Here is a 17,615-nt window from a genome sequence, read left to right as displayed (position 1 = left end):
GCACATCTGCATCCGCCCGACAGGTGCCGGAGTGAGGCGCTCGGAAAAGCAAAGAGGCGGGGAAGTGTTCCCGATTTTAATTGTATTTTGATTGAATTATAATGTTCAAAGTGAACTCTCTGTCAGGGAAATTAATGGACCGCGACGACTGTAATAACTTTTGCCATTGGTTTTATTTGGAGAGAATGGATTGTCTCAGTGCGCACAATAAAAACAAAAGCATCAGTGTTATCACAGACAATGTGTAAAGAACGTGTGTGAGATGTTTTGCGGCTTTTGCACAAAATGTGATAATAAAAGCTCGACTCAGGCACTGTCTGTTTTTCTGTGGATCCAATTGTCATAAAAGCAACTTCATTCAAAAGGTCTAATAATGCTCCTTTTACTGAATCAGTTTTGCATCAAGCACTTCGAGAAAATAGTCAAAATACAATGTTGAGAATGAAGTGGAAATGCCTCCTCTGGCCCATCATTAAAGTCGGCGACAAACTGTGACTAACAATCAGAGGTTCACAGCGAGCCACACTGTACGACATGACGTTAGTGTGTTGCACAATGGAAACACAAGTTGAATCACATCCTGTGGCAAAGCCCTTGCCTTTGTGACGTTTACGTGTTTGAAGAGAAATCACAGTTTTTTGTTTCTATCCCACATACCTTTTTCGACGTGTTCTGCCACTGTGGCACTGTGGCACAACATCTATTCAGTGTCTCGCTGATCAGTACGTCATTCCTTGGATTGAAAAACGTTGCTCAGTCCTTGACTCTGATTTCAAACATATTTAGTTTCTCCTCAGATTATAAGGAGGAATATTTTTGGGGGATAAAAAAGATTAAAGGTACAAGAAGCAGACATAACCTGGGGTGTGTCTTACAGTGTTGAACACAAAACTAAATATGTTCTTTTAGAAACTTTGGAAAGGCAATCCGCTCTACTACTAATTGTTTTTACTGGTATTCTTAAGTAAAGGTAATACCAGAGCTCATCGAGCAATAAAGCTTAATGTTGACCTCAAATGTATTGCTATTGCGTTAACATCATTCAAAATATATTAAGACACAGAAGAATGATTGCCTGGCACAAATACATTAGCGTAATGTAAAGTAGTTGTTTGTATGTATTGATTGTGAATCATCGTTATCACAGTGCTAAACTTTGTCTTATGAAGGCCGAAAGCCGAGAGAGCAATGATGCAGCCATTAAACCAAGACATCTTTGCTTTGCTAATGAAATATTATTACCATCCAACCATACCAGCAGTGTCATTTTGTGAAAACATGCAACGAGCAGGATTTCAGTTGTTGTGAATCAAAGGTTTTGTAGAAAATACAATAAACATTTGAGAATCAGCTGGTATCTTTTATTAGACAAAACAAAGAAAAAAAGTAGCTGTATTTATAGGTCAAAACGTTATCATCTCACCTTGAACTTACCTGAGTTTGACACTTCTAATGTAGATGAATTAGAAGCAAGCACAAACCCCAGGATGGTGTCTCTAAGAGTCACTAAACCTTCAGATATTGAAGGTTTTCTCCTCTCTGAACCTCTTTAACTTTCTCAGACGGAAGGCGATAAAGACAAAACCAGACTTGGGACAGGACGGAGGTTTCCTTCGTGACACCAGTTGACTTCATGTTATTTTCAAAATAGTGAAAATGGCCTCATATTGAATGGCTCTCCAGCTTCACTGCAAGATGGATTCACAATTTAATATATTTGTCCACTATTTGATTATAAAATGATGGTATACAACAAAATACAGGCTTGTCAGAGGTTTTCCAACATGCATTATAAAACCGAAAAACTATGCAAAAAGAACTTCCAAGTCTCTGGAATGAATTAATGATAGAAAGCATGAATCTTTTGTGACAATGAGATATAAAAAGATAGCTGCATTTGCTGGAGACTAATTAACACATTTCAAATCCAGCGATTAAAAAAAAAAAAAAAGGTAATCTCACTATAGGTTTATTGCAATTGTACAGTCTGCCTTACTGCTCTGCCTCCACGTCCCTCACCACCTCCTCTGTCATTCCCACCTGTTGCTACCAGCTGTGGCTCATCGCCAAGCCACCATAAAGTAAAAAAAACACATCCCAATGCATTCACTCTGCAAAGCTTTCTTGGTTCACACTCCGCCTGAGCTCCTTTTACCGGCCCTGCCTGCTTCTGACCTCCGACCTTCACATCCCGACTTCATCTGAACTGTTTTCCCACGACAACTGGAGGCGGATGGGACTGGACTGAAGGTTCTGGCTTTTTCACCTGCTTGAATTTACTGATCCAACATCTTGATAGTATATTCTAATCACACCATGAGGCAGCCTCTTTAAGATTATGGACTAAGATACTGTATTCTGTGCAAAGAACTGGACAATTTAAATAGGAACAATAATAATACCAGGCATGTCAATGAATTTACAAAAAGTGAAAAGTGGACAAGTTCAGGCAGAAACAGATGTTTGGTCAGCTTTTGGTCATGTGAAGTAAATGCTGTTATATGTCACTCAAAGCCACAATTGAAGAAAATCCAGCCAAACATCTCCTCACTGCAGCTTCATTATTAACCCAAGTGTTTGTATGTTTCACTTTTTTCCATTTCTTACAAACAAGAATTTTAAATGTATGATAATCAATGAAATATTTCTGCTTGTGCTGCTGTTACCTATCTTTGGTAAAGCACAGTTCCCTCTGGGTCAGTGATAAATACTTTTAGCTTAATAAATAAGATAAAGAAAGTGCTTGAGCACATTGAAGCTTGGACGTTTCCAAACAGACTTCCAGTTATATTTAGGATTTAAGTTTTGCAAATATCCATTAAAAAGCAGGCAAGTGGAAACTCAATAGTGTTTAGCCAATCCTTTACAAACATAGAGACAGAATTTATCCAGTTTAGGACATTTCTATGGTAGAAATGCTGAACAATGAATTGGTCTAGTTTTCAAGTGAAAATGTAAAACTTTTGTCATATTTTGTCTGTTTACACAACAATGGTGGCTGAAACTTTTCAAGTGCAGATAGTGGAAATGCTGCTCCTGCACATTTGCCCAGGACTGCAGTGACTCCAAGTCCATATCCAAGTTTTATAGTCTATATTGGAATTTTATAGTTGAGATTCACTACGAATAGCATCCAATTGATTATCTGTCCATATGAATGGTCCATGCTCTCGACTGTTATTGTTTATAGCGTATTATTCTCTGCACGCTTGCGTGTGGTTCCATTACAAAAATAATTAACAGCACCAACACGTGGCCTGTCATTCTAACATTGTTTCCTTTTATTTCTTTGTAAAGCACTGTGAATTGCCCTGTGTTTGAATGGCGTCCTCTCAATAAATTTGCCTTGTCTTCAGTGTTTTTGCCAGTGCCCTGTAAACGGACATTGTTTTAAAATTGTTGCAGTGTAAACGCAAAACTTTTCTGAAACAAAAATGCAAAAACGATGTGTTTTCAAATGTTGTCGTGTAAATGGGGCCTTGAACAGTTCGATGCTTTTCAACAGGATTTATTTCATTAAAATGGCACATCGGGGAGTTTTTTTTAAAACATTTCTGTATTTTGCACAAGAACATTTAATTAAAATTGGCTTGTGTCAATCTTTTCATCTCATATCCAACCTTCTTTTTTTTTTTTTTTTTTTTTTTTTAAACCTACAAAAATAACAAACCACTCTCCATTCCATAGTAAGAAAAGGGTTTTTTATCTGCCCTGGAACTCCATCCATCAGGTCTATTCCTAGCTGACAGCCCAGGAGATAATGAAAGGGTTGTCACACCGGAGCACACCGAGGTCCAAGTCTCATCTAATCTAATTACATCCCTGTAGACCTCATACATAAAGATCCCCCAAATGTCATTCTCGAGGGCTGTTCTCATAATATGAAATCTTTAGTCTGGAATGAGATAACTCACACAAGCTAGGTAGCTTAAAATAGGATCTCTTTATTGAATCCATACACAATAATGCCAGTTTGTGCATCATGGTTTATGGCTAAAGAAGCTAAGGCTTATTTTCCATTTTACACTCTTACAGTTGGGTACCAACCAAACAAAAATAAAAACCCTCATGTTAATCCAAACTCAAATCAATAGATGACCCCTAAATACTCAACACAGTCCTGCACTTGTCACATATATTGTATGGCATATCCGACAAAGAAGTGTGAGAAACCCTACAAGCTGTGAAATATGTCTTTAAGTACTGAAATCACCACAGTCGATGTTGGATGACGACGTCACACTGAAACATGCTCAGCTGGGATCTTGAGCTGGCAGCTGGATATTTACACAAAGTTATAACAAATCTGGAACTGTGTTTGGACGAAGTAACATCCGAGGGAAATCAGACGGGATTGTTTTGGCTTGGAATTGCATGTTAAGGTCCTAAGGCATACGGAGTGGCGAAGGGAGTGAGAAACAAGTCCGTTGCCGCCGGCAGATCACTGCGGCCTCACTTGGATGACGTTGAACCGCGTGGAGGACCTCGCCCTGGAGGAGACGTCCAGCTGCTCCAGGTCGTCGCTGGTGATGATGAAGACGATGGAGGAGGAGCTGAAGGTCACCCTCTTTTTGGGCCGGTTCCGGCTGCCGCACGACGCGCCGGACATCACGATGGGACGGATGGGGCGTTCGACCGGGGTTAAGGGGCGTTCCTTGAGGTTGCGCTGCAACCAAGACAGCCTGGAGCAGAGCAGCTGCAGCAGACAGCGGCGGAACTGTGAGAAGATGAGTGGGAGGGGAGAGGAGAGGATAGTGTTTAACACAGCTATGAAATAGCACCCTGTCCTCGTTCACTTGTCCGTCAAAAACAAACTATATCATCCTCTGAGCCTCCAAACTGAGCCTAGTACAAGTGACATTTTCACTCCCACACACACACACACAATTAATACACTCTGTACACAATACAGCTTAGAAAATGCTTCGAGATATAAATGTGTGTAAAATGTCCTCAACATTTATGTGAATTCTCTCCAAAAAAAAAAGGCAAACAGGGCAGCAGAGAAAGAGAACAAACACCCCCTCCAACCACTAAATGAGATGCCATTGATTTGCCCTATTTATTCATATTAAACTGTGGTTCAGTTATGGTCACTGGAGGGAAATAAATCGCCTGATCACACAGGAAGCGACTCTTCACAACTCTCAAGTGAAACACATAATGTATTCTGGATGACAAGTGGAGGTGGCCCACATTAATCCTTGAGCTTTCGCAAAAAAAAGACGAATGCTAACCTTTCTGCTCATGAACACATAGATGAGGGGGTTGTACGCCGTGCTGGACTTGGCAAAGAAGGAAGGGATGATTGCCACAGTGGGAGAGACCATGCTCTTCCTGCCGAAGGCCTCAATCATGGAGACGACGGCGTAGGGCGTCCAGCAAAGCAGGAAGCAGGAGATCATCAGGAGGAACATGACGGCCACCTTCTTCTCATAACGAAGGATCTTTATGATCTGAATCGTCTGGAGGTCCTGGATGGAGCGCAGCTACAAGAAACACAAGAGGCGGAATGGATAGAGTTTGTGTGTAAACGGGCATTCATCGGCTCTTTTTTAAACTACAGCATTGGGCGAGATAAAAGTGGAGCAGCGCTTCTCAAAGTTAATCCAGGTGCAAAGATTCTGCAAGTCTGACAAGGATTTTTGTGAAATAATGGCTGGATGTCCATCTTTACAGCCAATTTGCCTCCAGTGGACAGGTTAGGAATTGCAGTTACCTTCTTAAAAAATGTGTTATTCTGGTTAAAAACTTCAATCTGAAGTTAACTGGAAACTCGAATTGGACTAATAGTCGGCTGGGATTGGCTCCAGTAAACTATCATGTTAAATTGGAATAAATAGTACAGAACATGGATAGATGTTTAGAGTATATGTTAAAATAAAAAATTTTGGGAAAACAAAAGACCATTATATTGATATTCATACAGGAGCCAAATTCTTGTCACAACATTGTTGAGGAGCTCATTGTAAATAGAAGTTTTTTGTTGCGAGAACATGTGCTTATCAAATATTTAATGAAACGTTTGTGGGTTTTGATAACTTTGAAGAATTACTAGGACCATAAACAAACACAAAGTGGGTTCATATTGTTGTTAAGGCGACCTCTGTTGTGCACAATAAGTTAATTCACAAAAAGCACAGACATTTTATCTTTGATCAGGAGAAGTGTCGTACTTTTTTTTTTTGCAGTTGTTGTGCGCAAGGCATTGAAAAAACATCTGTTCCATAAAAACATGGACTTCTGCTCAAAATGCATGGAAAAAGAAAACAAACTAAAGGCACCATGACAGCAGCAGTGAAAATGCTGTGTTTGTACGCCCCCACACAATCACATTTTTTTCCAACTTCTTTCTCTTTATCATTACCAAATGCAGCTTTCAGCAAATAGAAAACACCTTGCATCAAACCTGCTTTTCATTCTTCCACAGCTGTTCTATAATGTCATCTCAAACCGGCTTTTCAGTCAAATCTGATTGCCATCACATTAAGTGTTGTTGCTGCCGTCATTAAGATCCTGATTGGAAGGGCGCCCAGTCGGGCTCTCCAATCAATCCCTGTGGTTGTTTAAGATGCAATGTTTGTGATTCGGAATGAGTTCAACACATTTGTGGGTTGTGAATCTGTTTGTGAATCCGTGAATTAGCAACTATCATCCGTGAGCTGCTTGTGAGATTACATGGGAACATGGAGATGGATCGGTCATACAACTGCGCAATCATTTGGATAGGTAAATAATAGGAGGGTTGTTTTTTTTTAGGTTTATTTCCCTTGTCTTAAGCTGGTATATATCATCTCTCTAAGAGATGACAGCTTAAAAGGAAACAATGTGGTAAATCCTCACTAATCAAGCGGTACAGATGAGAGATCACCTTCAACTTCACTGATGAGAGATTGTCTATTTTCTAGACCCTCTCAAGACGGAAGACAATGGCTGATTTAAAGGTCCCATATTATACACTTACTCAACAGTTTCATGAAGGTGTCAGAGATCCCAAAGTGTATTTCCCCAAATCCAGCCTTGATTCAGAATTTCAGCCAGTCTAAAAGTCCCTCTACTGGGTTCTACTGAGAACAGGCTGTTTCTGTCCATGCCCAATTGGGCTTCTTGGGGAGCCTGTTTGTGTTACCCTTTTCTTTCTTTATTTAGTGTAGTTGTGTGCTTATGATGTGTTCTTTATGTGCATGTGGGTGGGTTGTACGTTGTGTTTAGGCTGAAAACAGAGAGTCGGACCTGGCAACCCTGAAGAAGCTGCCGTGGCTTTCTGTTACCATGGGGACACATATGACTTTAAAAACAAAAACAAAAAACATTATGAAGTGAATTTTGCACAATATAGGACCTTTAAACAATGGAAGCATCTAAAATCAATCATGGATTCTGAGTTTTATTATCTTTTAAGTTATGAGCATCCAAACTTTAACTACTATTCTCTGCAGGTCTTCAGATATCTATGAAGTGGTTATACAGCTATGGCGGAGCAGGGTGTCTGGTGTCAGACCAGAAATACTCTGCAACGTTCAAAGTATTTCTCTTTGAAGATTTTTCCAATGTGTTGGGAGGTGTAAAAACTTTTCTGAGGTGCTTCAAGGAGTTTTGCAGCCCTCTGGCTCAAAGCTCTCGGGGAGTTTTATCTCACACTGTCTACCAGGAGTAAAAATACAACACCCAAAGACATCTGGGTCATTTGATTCCAGATGAGTTGAGTTTGTTTCACACTCATTCACATGTTTGCTTGTTTATGACATCTATGACATGTTCTCACTTTCTCCTGACAGAAGAAGGCTGCACATGATTGTGTTGGACTCATTAGCATGACTATAAATGTTCAGGACTTACTGTATATGAACACAGTTCGTGCACTTGCCCTTGTCACGGTCAGTGATGCCTTCAGGGCACACGTCTCAGTCCAAGCACCAGAAACAATGAACTTTTCAAATGATTTTCACTGTACAAGACAAGTCCTCAGGGCACAGAGGAATATTATGATAATAGAGTCGAAAATTAAAGAAGAGTGAAAGGCAGTACTTGAACCAGTTAAGGTCAAGGACTTTCTTTGTATTAAAACAAAAACCAGAGACTATCTTTTGGTCCAGCCGTCACATAAAACTGTCAGACTTCTCTCCCAAGATAAGTTCTGACGTTAAAAAGTGTCCACTTTTAGGTGGAAAAATTAATGCTGAAGTGGCTGGTGAGACTGAGAAAAGCCAAGCTGAAGAGCTGAAATGTTTAATCATTGTGTCTAAGAAAACACTTGGAAGTGATAACAAGAACTAATTGTGGTTGTACAGTATGTGTGTAAACTGAAATAGAACAACGGCATGAAGATTGAGAGCAGTTCAAGTGTGCGTGAGCCCATAAAGGTGGAAGAAAAATCGATCCAGTGTGTAGAGGAAATTAATTGTCATTTGAAGAACAAATAACAACCGCAGCGAGAATATTATCTATAAAAGTTTGTGAACTGTTTTGACAGAAAAGTACAAATAAAGTGAAAGTTCTGCATCATTTTATTGCAAATCCATGCTATTTAACTGATATCAATTTGGCAAAAATGTTTTTTAAGGAATCACCAACATGCTGTCCTTAACAAGCTATCAACTCAACAAATTATATTTTTTTAATAAATACGTTTCGAATCCATTTTTTTTCTATCTCTGTGTTGCACCAAATGTTGCACAAAAGACATTGTCAGTATGAGTAAGAGCTAAAAAAGAAAAAAAAAGATTGCATTTGTTTGTTATGCATTTGAAAAAGATCTACTCAGCTTGGAGGAGAAATGCTGATGTTATTGTGATGACAGGTGTTTGGCTCCCCATGAATTTTACATGCAGTCTTTAAAATGAGATATTTTCTGTGCTGTGCCACTTTTTACATTGTAGATTCTTTTCTGAATCATACGTGTGTCAACCGAGTGCAACGCAATCATTTCAATACTCTTGCAAATTGATGACGTGCCAAAATGCAGGTGAACTGTTTTTGACGAGTGTGCAATCCGGCACACTTTAGTGAACCGGGACTTCACAGATTCACGTAGCCGGCATGTCGGGGACAAAGTGGACAAAGAGAGTTTGAATGTAGAAATATCAGTTATATTTGATGCAGATGTGAGGAAGCTGTAGGAAAGCCCGAGGAGGCCCGTGGGCCAATATCAACCCATCACCGCTCCAATCTGGCCAAACCAACAAGCAAACTATATTTAAAAAAAAAAAAAAGAATTCTTAAGAGTAGCAGACCCACGTAATGCAACAGCTTCAGAAGTAGTTTGGGGATTTTCACTGTATTTTGCACCAGAAAATGTCATCAAAATGGATTTCACGATGAGATTGTAGTCATTTCCTGTATTAAATGTTCAATTTTGCAAAAATACAGACTTTTTTTTTTTTTTTATCATGGATTGGCAACACAGCAAAGAAAAACATGCACTGGAGGTCCCTGAGCAAGACCCTTGCCCCCAACGCTCTTCATGCCTTACCATTTGCACTGTGTAGAGAATATTGCCGTAGCAATAGATCATGATACCCACAGGCACAAAGAAACATGCCAGCAGGAATAGGAGGATGAAGGAGGCGTCATTAGGGTCCTTGGACGCCCAGTCCAGAGAGCAGCCCAGCCGGTGGATCTCCAGCGTGTAGCGGTTCCACCCGAGCAGCGGCGCCCCTGTCCAGGCCAGCGAGTAAAGCCAGATGTGGGCGATGGCCCGCCATGCCCAGGGGAAGTCCACGACCTGAGCATGTACCACCCGGATGTAGCGCTCATATGCAAGGGCCGCCAGAGTCATGATGGAAACGATGCCTGGCAGCGGAGAGAGACGAACACAAACAAGAGCTGAGTAATGTGCTGCGGGATCTGGGTCATTTACTGCTCAGCACCTCTTTGGACAGAGTTTCATCATATACTCTGAAAACATCTTGAATGCAGAGCATCCTATTCAATCTTTTTTCATCAGAAAAGCCTCGAAAACTCATGGAGCGAGACACTTTACTCCCACGCACGCAGGAACACACACACACACACACACACACACACACACACACACACACACACACACACACACACACACACACACACACACACACACACCTCTAAGAGCTGCTTATTCACTACACAGCCCACTTTTTTCTTCGCAGAGTGAAGAGGCTTGTTTTGAATGCTTGCAACTCTTGTGTTAATTGTTTTGCTCCGTCTTTTATAAATCATGTAATTTGGAAGGCACCTCAGCGAGCCAAATCTACACTGCGCACATTGACTCTGTAGTTTTTAATCGATACCCCGCATAAACCCATACATCTGTCAGTCCAAGTGCACGCTCCAGTGCCCTGCAGGGCTGCTTGCTTTCACCCAGCTGTTTGCAGTTCATTCATGAGCGTTACAAATTCTCAGCACTGATAAACAGGAAGACACGATGCAGACGGCCGTCGTCTCAGGTTGATGTACTGCGCTCGAGCCACAGCGAGCCAGATAGTGTTTCAGCGGCACAGGATGGAGCTCCTGTGGGTCTCTGCACTGGCCACACTGTCTCCAGTCTCCACTGAGTAATACATATTGATAAGTCTCCATCCGGACACACATTCAAAGGAACGAGAGGACACATAATACCGGCAGGATTTATTATACACTTTCAATCATCGCAGTGTGCTTAGCGTCAACAGAAATCTGTGCAGGAAATCTCCAGATATTGCAGCGCGGTGCCAGGGCCACTTTCACGACCTTGACATTTTTTTGCACGTGAAACAGAGGAATGCTAGGTATGCTGCGATTTGTTGTTTGGTAAAAGGTGAGGACGGGAGGGACGAATGGGAGGAAAGGAGAGTGGGAGGGAGGGGCAGGTGACTTCACGGTGACTAAAGCCCTCACACTTCTGCCAGGTACTCAACCGAGCCAAAGCAGCAGGACGCCTCATCCTTCCTGCTCAATGTCACATTCTTTATTGTAAATCACTTTAACTCAAATATAAACTGTACATCACAATGTCAGCTCCAGCTTTGCAGTTATTCCAGCTTGGTATATATCTGCAAGTGCAAACCACCTCTCAATACAGTCGGAAGTAATGGTCAGACCATGTGAAGAACAATGTCAGGTAAAGGACATTGAAGGGAAGCGGCTCATTCTTTGTTTAGTTTGCTGATGAAGCAGCAGAAGCCCTGGAGGCTGCCTGGCATTAATGACTTCATTATCACCAACCAGCCTGTCCTCCTGGAGCTGGGATTCCCGCAGACGTGGGGCCCTAAGAACGACCCTGATAAGTATTCATTCACACCTCACTGCTGAACATGCAGGTAATAAAAGAACAGTCATGGTACAGCAGCACAGGAGAGAGAACAGGCGCACTGGAGGTGGGGAATAAAGACTAGGAGCACTGAACAGAAGCCTACGTAATAAATTAAATAATGACGTTTAAAAAAAAAAAAAAACCTTCAGAATGAACGGAGAAAATGGTCAGTAACGGATGTGCGCGCAAAAAACAATATACATTTGCAATTTTTTTTTTAAAAAGAGGAAGGAAAAATACAGTCTCTCGTATGTTTAATGCATTTTCACCACTGCATTCATAATTGAAATTGTGGATTTGTTTTGCATATTGCGTTTTGATATTTTCTGACTGATGCCATCCAGTGGAACAATCACTTAAGGTCATTGAGGTTAAACTGCTTATTTCTGAGGTTATTATTATTATTAATAATAATAATAATAATAAAAAGTGAAACATTTTAAAAAGTCGCATATATGTCATGTTTCTCTCACCGAAGAGGCTGTTGCTGAAGCCGTCCCAGACGCATGTTGCCTGGCTCCAGATCCAGCCGCCTTTGACGCACGACGCGAAGGTAAAGTTTATCCCGATGACTGAAACCAGCAGGTCGCTCAAACTTATATTGACCAGCAGCAAATTCGTGGGTGTCCGGAGCCGCTTGAATTTACTGTAGAGCAGGATGACCACGACGTTGTTGCAGAAGCCGAACAGTCCGATGGTGCCGATGGTGAAGGCGAGAAGTTTGTACGTGCCCGTCGCGAAGAGGAAATTCTCCGCGCTTCTCTCGGCTCTGGTTTCGTTGGCAGGATTCATCTCGTGGAATCAAACTTGTTTTCCAGCATCGTGCATGATGCGGCGTGGGACTTCTGCTTGGACCGCACGGGCTTTCCGAGCGCGCGCCGCTCATTCAAACGCGCTCCAGACTGCTGGAAGTGGGTCAGTGTACCGGTCGCGTCACGAGGCGTCGGGAGGCGGTGACGACGTGGCGCATCACGCTCACTGCAAAAGTGTGTGTTTGACCTATATGTCGTCCCCCCCACCAAAAAAAGACTTATAACAGCGGAAGAGTTGTATCTATTGGTGAGCATTACGCATCTCTTTAGTAAAACCTCAGTTGTACACACTTTAAAGCAGGGGTGTTAAACATCGGCTAAAATCAGACAGCCAGGTATGAAGGTCATTGTGTCGTTGTTTGAGCTGTTTAAAAAAAAGAAAAAATTAATTAAACACATATGTATATATCCACCGACACATGGGCCCAAACACATCCAATCATACACCCATGTACTGTCCTATTTGCAGTGTTAGAGACACCCATTATACATTATAAATTCACCAAAGATTTAAATCCCTCTACTAGTTTACAATGACCAGTCTGAGCCTTTAAATAAACAGTCTATTTCTATTTTTCCTGCAGGAATGCTATGAGATGCACTGCTATGGCCTATGGGTGACACACAGGCATGTTGCATTGGATGTCTCATGAGAACTCCAGAGGTGAACAGTGACCTCCCACCTTTCACATGCAGAGTAATGCAAGCACACTGTCTGGGATTATTATAATTCATTATCTAGTTTTCCCCCCAAATGCCTCACTTGACATTTTGCGCTGCTCTTCTTCCGCACCCCGCCGTCTCGTTTTGTTCAGAGACAAATGTCACTGCGCTGAGCTTGGATTCCCACAGAAACATCCGTTTTGAGTCTTGACCTCATTTCTGGGTGCCCACAGGTTGATTCAAAATAGCCGAGCTCTTTCAAATCCCATGTGTCTGCCGAGGTTGCGCGCGATGCACACACCATCGAGGAATGTAGTAATTTTACTGAAATTCTCACACTGAGTCACCCGTGTGCCATTCATTCACAGTTTTAAGGCTTTTTTTTTATTCACAGCAAAGAAGAAGCTCTTTGTTCCTCTTGATATGTCCACACCTGCCAGGATTTATGCCCATACTTTCACTGCCATAAATTGCACCCTCCTCTTTACACTCAGGGGCATTTGATGAGGAAATGTGCAAATGCTCGGGGCAGCGGTTTGTTCTCATGGAATACGCTGCTACACATCACAATATTCCTTATGATTAATATTGACTTCTCTTTGTTAACGCTGCTGCTGGTGTGATTATGTTTTGAAAGTTTGACCCATCGATTTATAACCTCATCATTTAGACAAGCAGCGTTTAAAAAAAAAAAAAAATAGACAACAAAATCCAATTAATAAATAGGTCAAAAACATTGTTGTTTACTCAGGAAGGAGGCTATTGGTAATATGTCCTTTGGTGGTGGTGTTCGGGAGTTATCACTCCTTCATGTTGAATTATTGAATGAGCCCACTGGGTCCAGGCCAACGAGCCGGGAGTCCTCCATAAAGCCCCCTGGTGTTATTAACCTTGTATGTCTTATCACACTGTCAAAGACATTAGTAATTCATGTCCACAACAAAGGTTTTAAATGATTTTACAGTATGGAGTGAACAAATATGAGCATTATTTGACTACAAGACACTTTCTGTAATTGTTTCAATAACCTTCCAGGGATATTTTTTATTTGTTTTTTGGTGCGTGTTCAAAATGTGTTCACCAAGAACCATCAGAGTCCACCAAACTTTCATTAAAGTTATGGTTTTAATTCCCGCTGCTGCTACTGTCCAACCGCTGCGCTCCCTCATTGGTCAAGCAGGTGAAAGGAGAATTAAGAAATTTCTCGTTCAATTTCCCATGTAAGCAGACAGAAAATTGATTTTAACACCACCTCATATCAACGTGCAGCCTGGAGGTTGTTGTAAAAAAAAACAAACAAGAAGTATAATTAATGACTTATGAAGTCAGAAAATTAATAAAGCACCATCAGTGTAAGTGGAAACAACAAAATCTGCAAAACCAGAAATGCCAGAATTGCTGAAAATGATGTAGTTTGCATGTCATTCGAGTAGACATCCTTGAAACCGTCTTTCATTGTTGTACAGGCCCACTCAGTATTAGCTGTATGAAAGAAATCTGCCAACACTTCTTTCATCCAGATCATGGTGTCGTAAATATGCACTTTAATTTCAAAGAGAACAAATATCCTGGATTCATTCCTCCATCATTATTGTTCTCCTACTGGAGCGTGTGCAAAACTATTCTCTACAACTGTAGAGAATAGAGTGTATGTTGTACCCAGCGTTACAGAAAGGCATGTTTTCCTCGTTTGCACAGAGGTGGACAGCAGAGCATTTAAAAAAACTCTTGATTCTGGAAGCAGTTTTCAAAAACTGTGAGTTTGTGACTCCAGCAGCAAAACGTGGTGAAACGTAATTTTTCACACAAGATCCGCAGTCATAGGGATTTCAATTTGATCCCAATCCTTAAAACTCTTGTTTTGTGTTTCATCATTTGTATACTTTGATGATACAAATGTAGACAACCCTTAAAATAGTTTAAGGCAGTGATTTTAGCCCATCTCAAACAACCGATGTGCAATTGTGTCTATATCTGTCCAAGCCACTTAAAATGGCTCTTCTTGTATCGGACAGTGAAATGAGTTCATGGACAGCCCCGTGACCACTGATAGCGCTCAATAACTTTCTGACAGTGTCAGAAATCCAATGAGGACAAACTTAATACACCACTCAGCTACAACACACGGTGAATCACCAACCAGTCAAAATACTTTGGAATATGACGCAACAACCAAACAAGTTGAAGGATTGTGATCGAGGAGAAACACAAAAGAGAAGGTTTGTGAAAATTCCAGACAGCACCTCCATTCGTCTTCCTCAGACTCAATGGAGGTTGATATTGTGCAGTGAAATATGCGCCAGTTTTTGAACGTATCGGGCTGCTGAACTCACACGGTCTGTTGGAGCGATTAGTTATGAGGGTAACCTTGAGTTAGAGATACCGAACAACAAATTTAGAAAATCTATAGAAACGGTCAAATGGAGTGGTGGTGCACTACGTCTGAGCTGGGCATGGAGTGTTGTTTTCAAGCAGATACCAAGGCTTTACGGGATAAAGCCTTGCACACGTTCAGTAGATGGACAAAAACAACGTTTGCTTCCAGAGCGTCATGACTCTCAGTCCGTATTCTCCTGGGACTTGGTCGTTGTTTTAGTTAAGAGTTACCCCTAATAGCAACAAACTCCCTCGTCTGTCCATAAGAATGTCTGTGTACTCACCATCTTTAAAGTTTATATTGTTTTCTGTGCGTTGTGTAAACTAGGTCTAAATCTTTTGATTCTCAGTAGATGGAACAAATCTGTCCACAGTAAGTTCACCTTTTTACATTGCACCTTTGGGTATAGTGGAAAAGCTTCACAAACTTCCACAGGCAGGCTGAAAACACCCTCCAAGAGTTCCTATAAAATCGTCACTAAATACATTTCAGTGATTTGATCATCATCCTTTCATTTTCACCATCATATAGGAGAATTTCTAATATGAATGCAAAAATTGGCATATGAAACATTACTTGTTTTAATCTGTATGTACAGTATGTTCCATGCTGCATCCCGGTACATTGTTTTTCCATGTTGTGACAACGCTAATATCATGCCACTTACATAACTTCCCATCTCCCCACTTACTTCCTGTTTTGCCTTCACCTACATAATTAATCTAAATCTTCTTCCTCTTTGTCATTCCCTTGTGATTGTGATGTCCTCTAACTACATAATTATCTTACATGTTCTGTTCAACCGTGCCTCATTGTTATAGTTGACACTTTGGATAATTGTGTTCTGCTAGTTTGTTTTTTTTGGAGTTTTGTGCTCGGCTTTGTTTCCCTGCTGCTACTCCTGGACTCCTGGTTGTCAGGTATTACAACGTAGGCTCTTTTTCTGGCTTTCTGCTTCAAGATAGAAAGGCAGAGCTGTTGATTGTTAGCACCTTCTTGGGAACCATGACTATGAGGTCAAGCATATCCGAGCATTGGCCATGTTGATCAAGCCTCGACTTCGCAAGTATTATCCGACAACCCGCTATAATGTGATTTATGTGATCATTTAAGAAGGGATCAATATCGGAACAGTTAAAGTCATGCGGTTGGAAAATGTGAAATATTTAATTAGCTTATTTAGATTGATGAATTTACTGTCACTGCCATCCTTAATTTAGAATCACAGTGTGTGTGTGTGTGTGTGTGTGTGTGTGTGTGTGTGTGTGTGTGTGTGTGTGTGTGTGTGTGTGTGTGTGTGTGTGTGTGTGTGTGTGTGTGTGTGTGTAGGAGCTGAGCCTTTTCACATTATCTTAAGTAATGAAATGACACCGTACAAACGTGCTGTCAGGAGAGTCAGTTGAGATTGAAATCGTTCATCTGACATGAATGAAATTGCATCAAAGTCTCCATTTGTTAGAAGCATGTGATCCATCGCAAACACGGTCTGCTGGCAGCTGTCTTTATTATGCTAACATAATAAAAAAGGTCGAGACGACCAATGCATCAAGAAACCAACATACAGAGGTCAATTTTGACAATCATTAAACCATTAAACAACAACAACAACAACAACAACAACAACAACAACTACTACTACTACTATCCATCTTCTAAACCTTCTTCATCCAAGTCAGTGTCTCGGGGAGCTGAATCCTTTTGGCGGGGTACATCCTGGACAGGTCACGTTCATAACAGGAGCCACACAGAGAAACACACAGCCACACACACGTTCACACATAAGAGCTATTTACAAAATGTATGACTAATCTTACAATGTCAGAAGAGAGCCATGGAAAGCTTGCTTAGTGGGTCGTCAAAGGTAAAACCCTGCAAATTCCATTTCACATTATATCCTTGCCACCTTCTGTCTGTGTTTACTTGAATAGGATCATTATCATTAGCAGCAAAGACTACAGGTTTACCCACTACTGCTAATGATGTGATTCACATTCAGTGCAAAACATCAATACTATCAAACATTAGGCGTAATTGATTGAAATGACCTCATCTTGTTAAGCTGCTCAGTCTCAACTGTATTGTATATATTGTATGTATGACCTGAGTGGGTCATGATCTGCACATCTCTTCCAGTCAACGCCAAAGCTTTTGGTCTGAAATTTTTTCTTCACTATATATTTTCAATGCTTTAAAAAAAAAAAAAAAACTCTGATCAGAGCTTCTGCAATTGGGCCAAACTCACAATAAATGTACTTCAGTCCTTCTGTCCATCTTTCTTCCTCACCCTGATTGTTTGTCTTTCTTCCTCGACCAATTTAATAAGAGCCCATAAGCATGTTAGATTTTATTGCCTTGAGTCTTATTAAAAGTAATCTCTCAGCATATGAGCCGGGGCTCTTTAGCAAACCACATCAGCTTGTATATACATAATCATCTACTGCTGTCTTCTCCCGTGAGACGCAATTACTGTAGCATTAAACTCGGTGCGCTGGGA

General features: G+C 41.0%; 1 protein-coding gene across 1 annotated transcript; it reads right to left on the bottom strand.

The window, feature by feature from the left end:
- Positions 1-4,441: 4,441 nt before the first annotated feature.
- On the bottom strand, positions 4,442-12,061 carry opn3 (opsin 3; the record flags this gene model as incomplete). Its single annotated transcript, XM_080507383.1, has 4 exons — positions 4,442-4,717; positions 5,238-5,489; positions 9,473-9,792; positions 11,743-12,061. The coding sequence occupies 4 exons, from the start codon at positions 12,059-12,061 to the stop codon at positions 4,442-4,444; spliced, it is 1,167 nt and encodes a 388-aa protein (XP_080363509.1).
- Between the last annotated feature and the right edge of the window lie 5,554 nt (positions 12,062-17,615).

The sequence above is a fragment of the Blennius ocellaris genome (assembly GCF_963422515.1).
Source record: "Blennius ocellaris genome assembly, chromosome: 13".
Classification (NCBI taxonomy): Eukaryota; Metazoa; Chordata; class Actinopteri; order Blenniiformes; family Blenniidae; genus Blennius; species Blennius ocellaris.
This window is presented reverse-complemented; position numbering and strand designations above follow the sequence as displayed.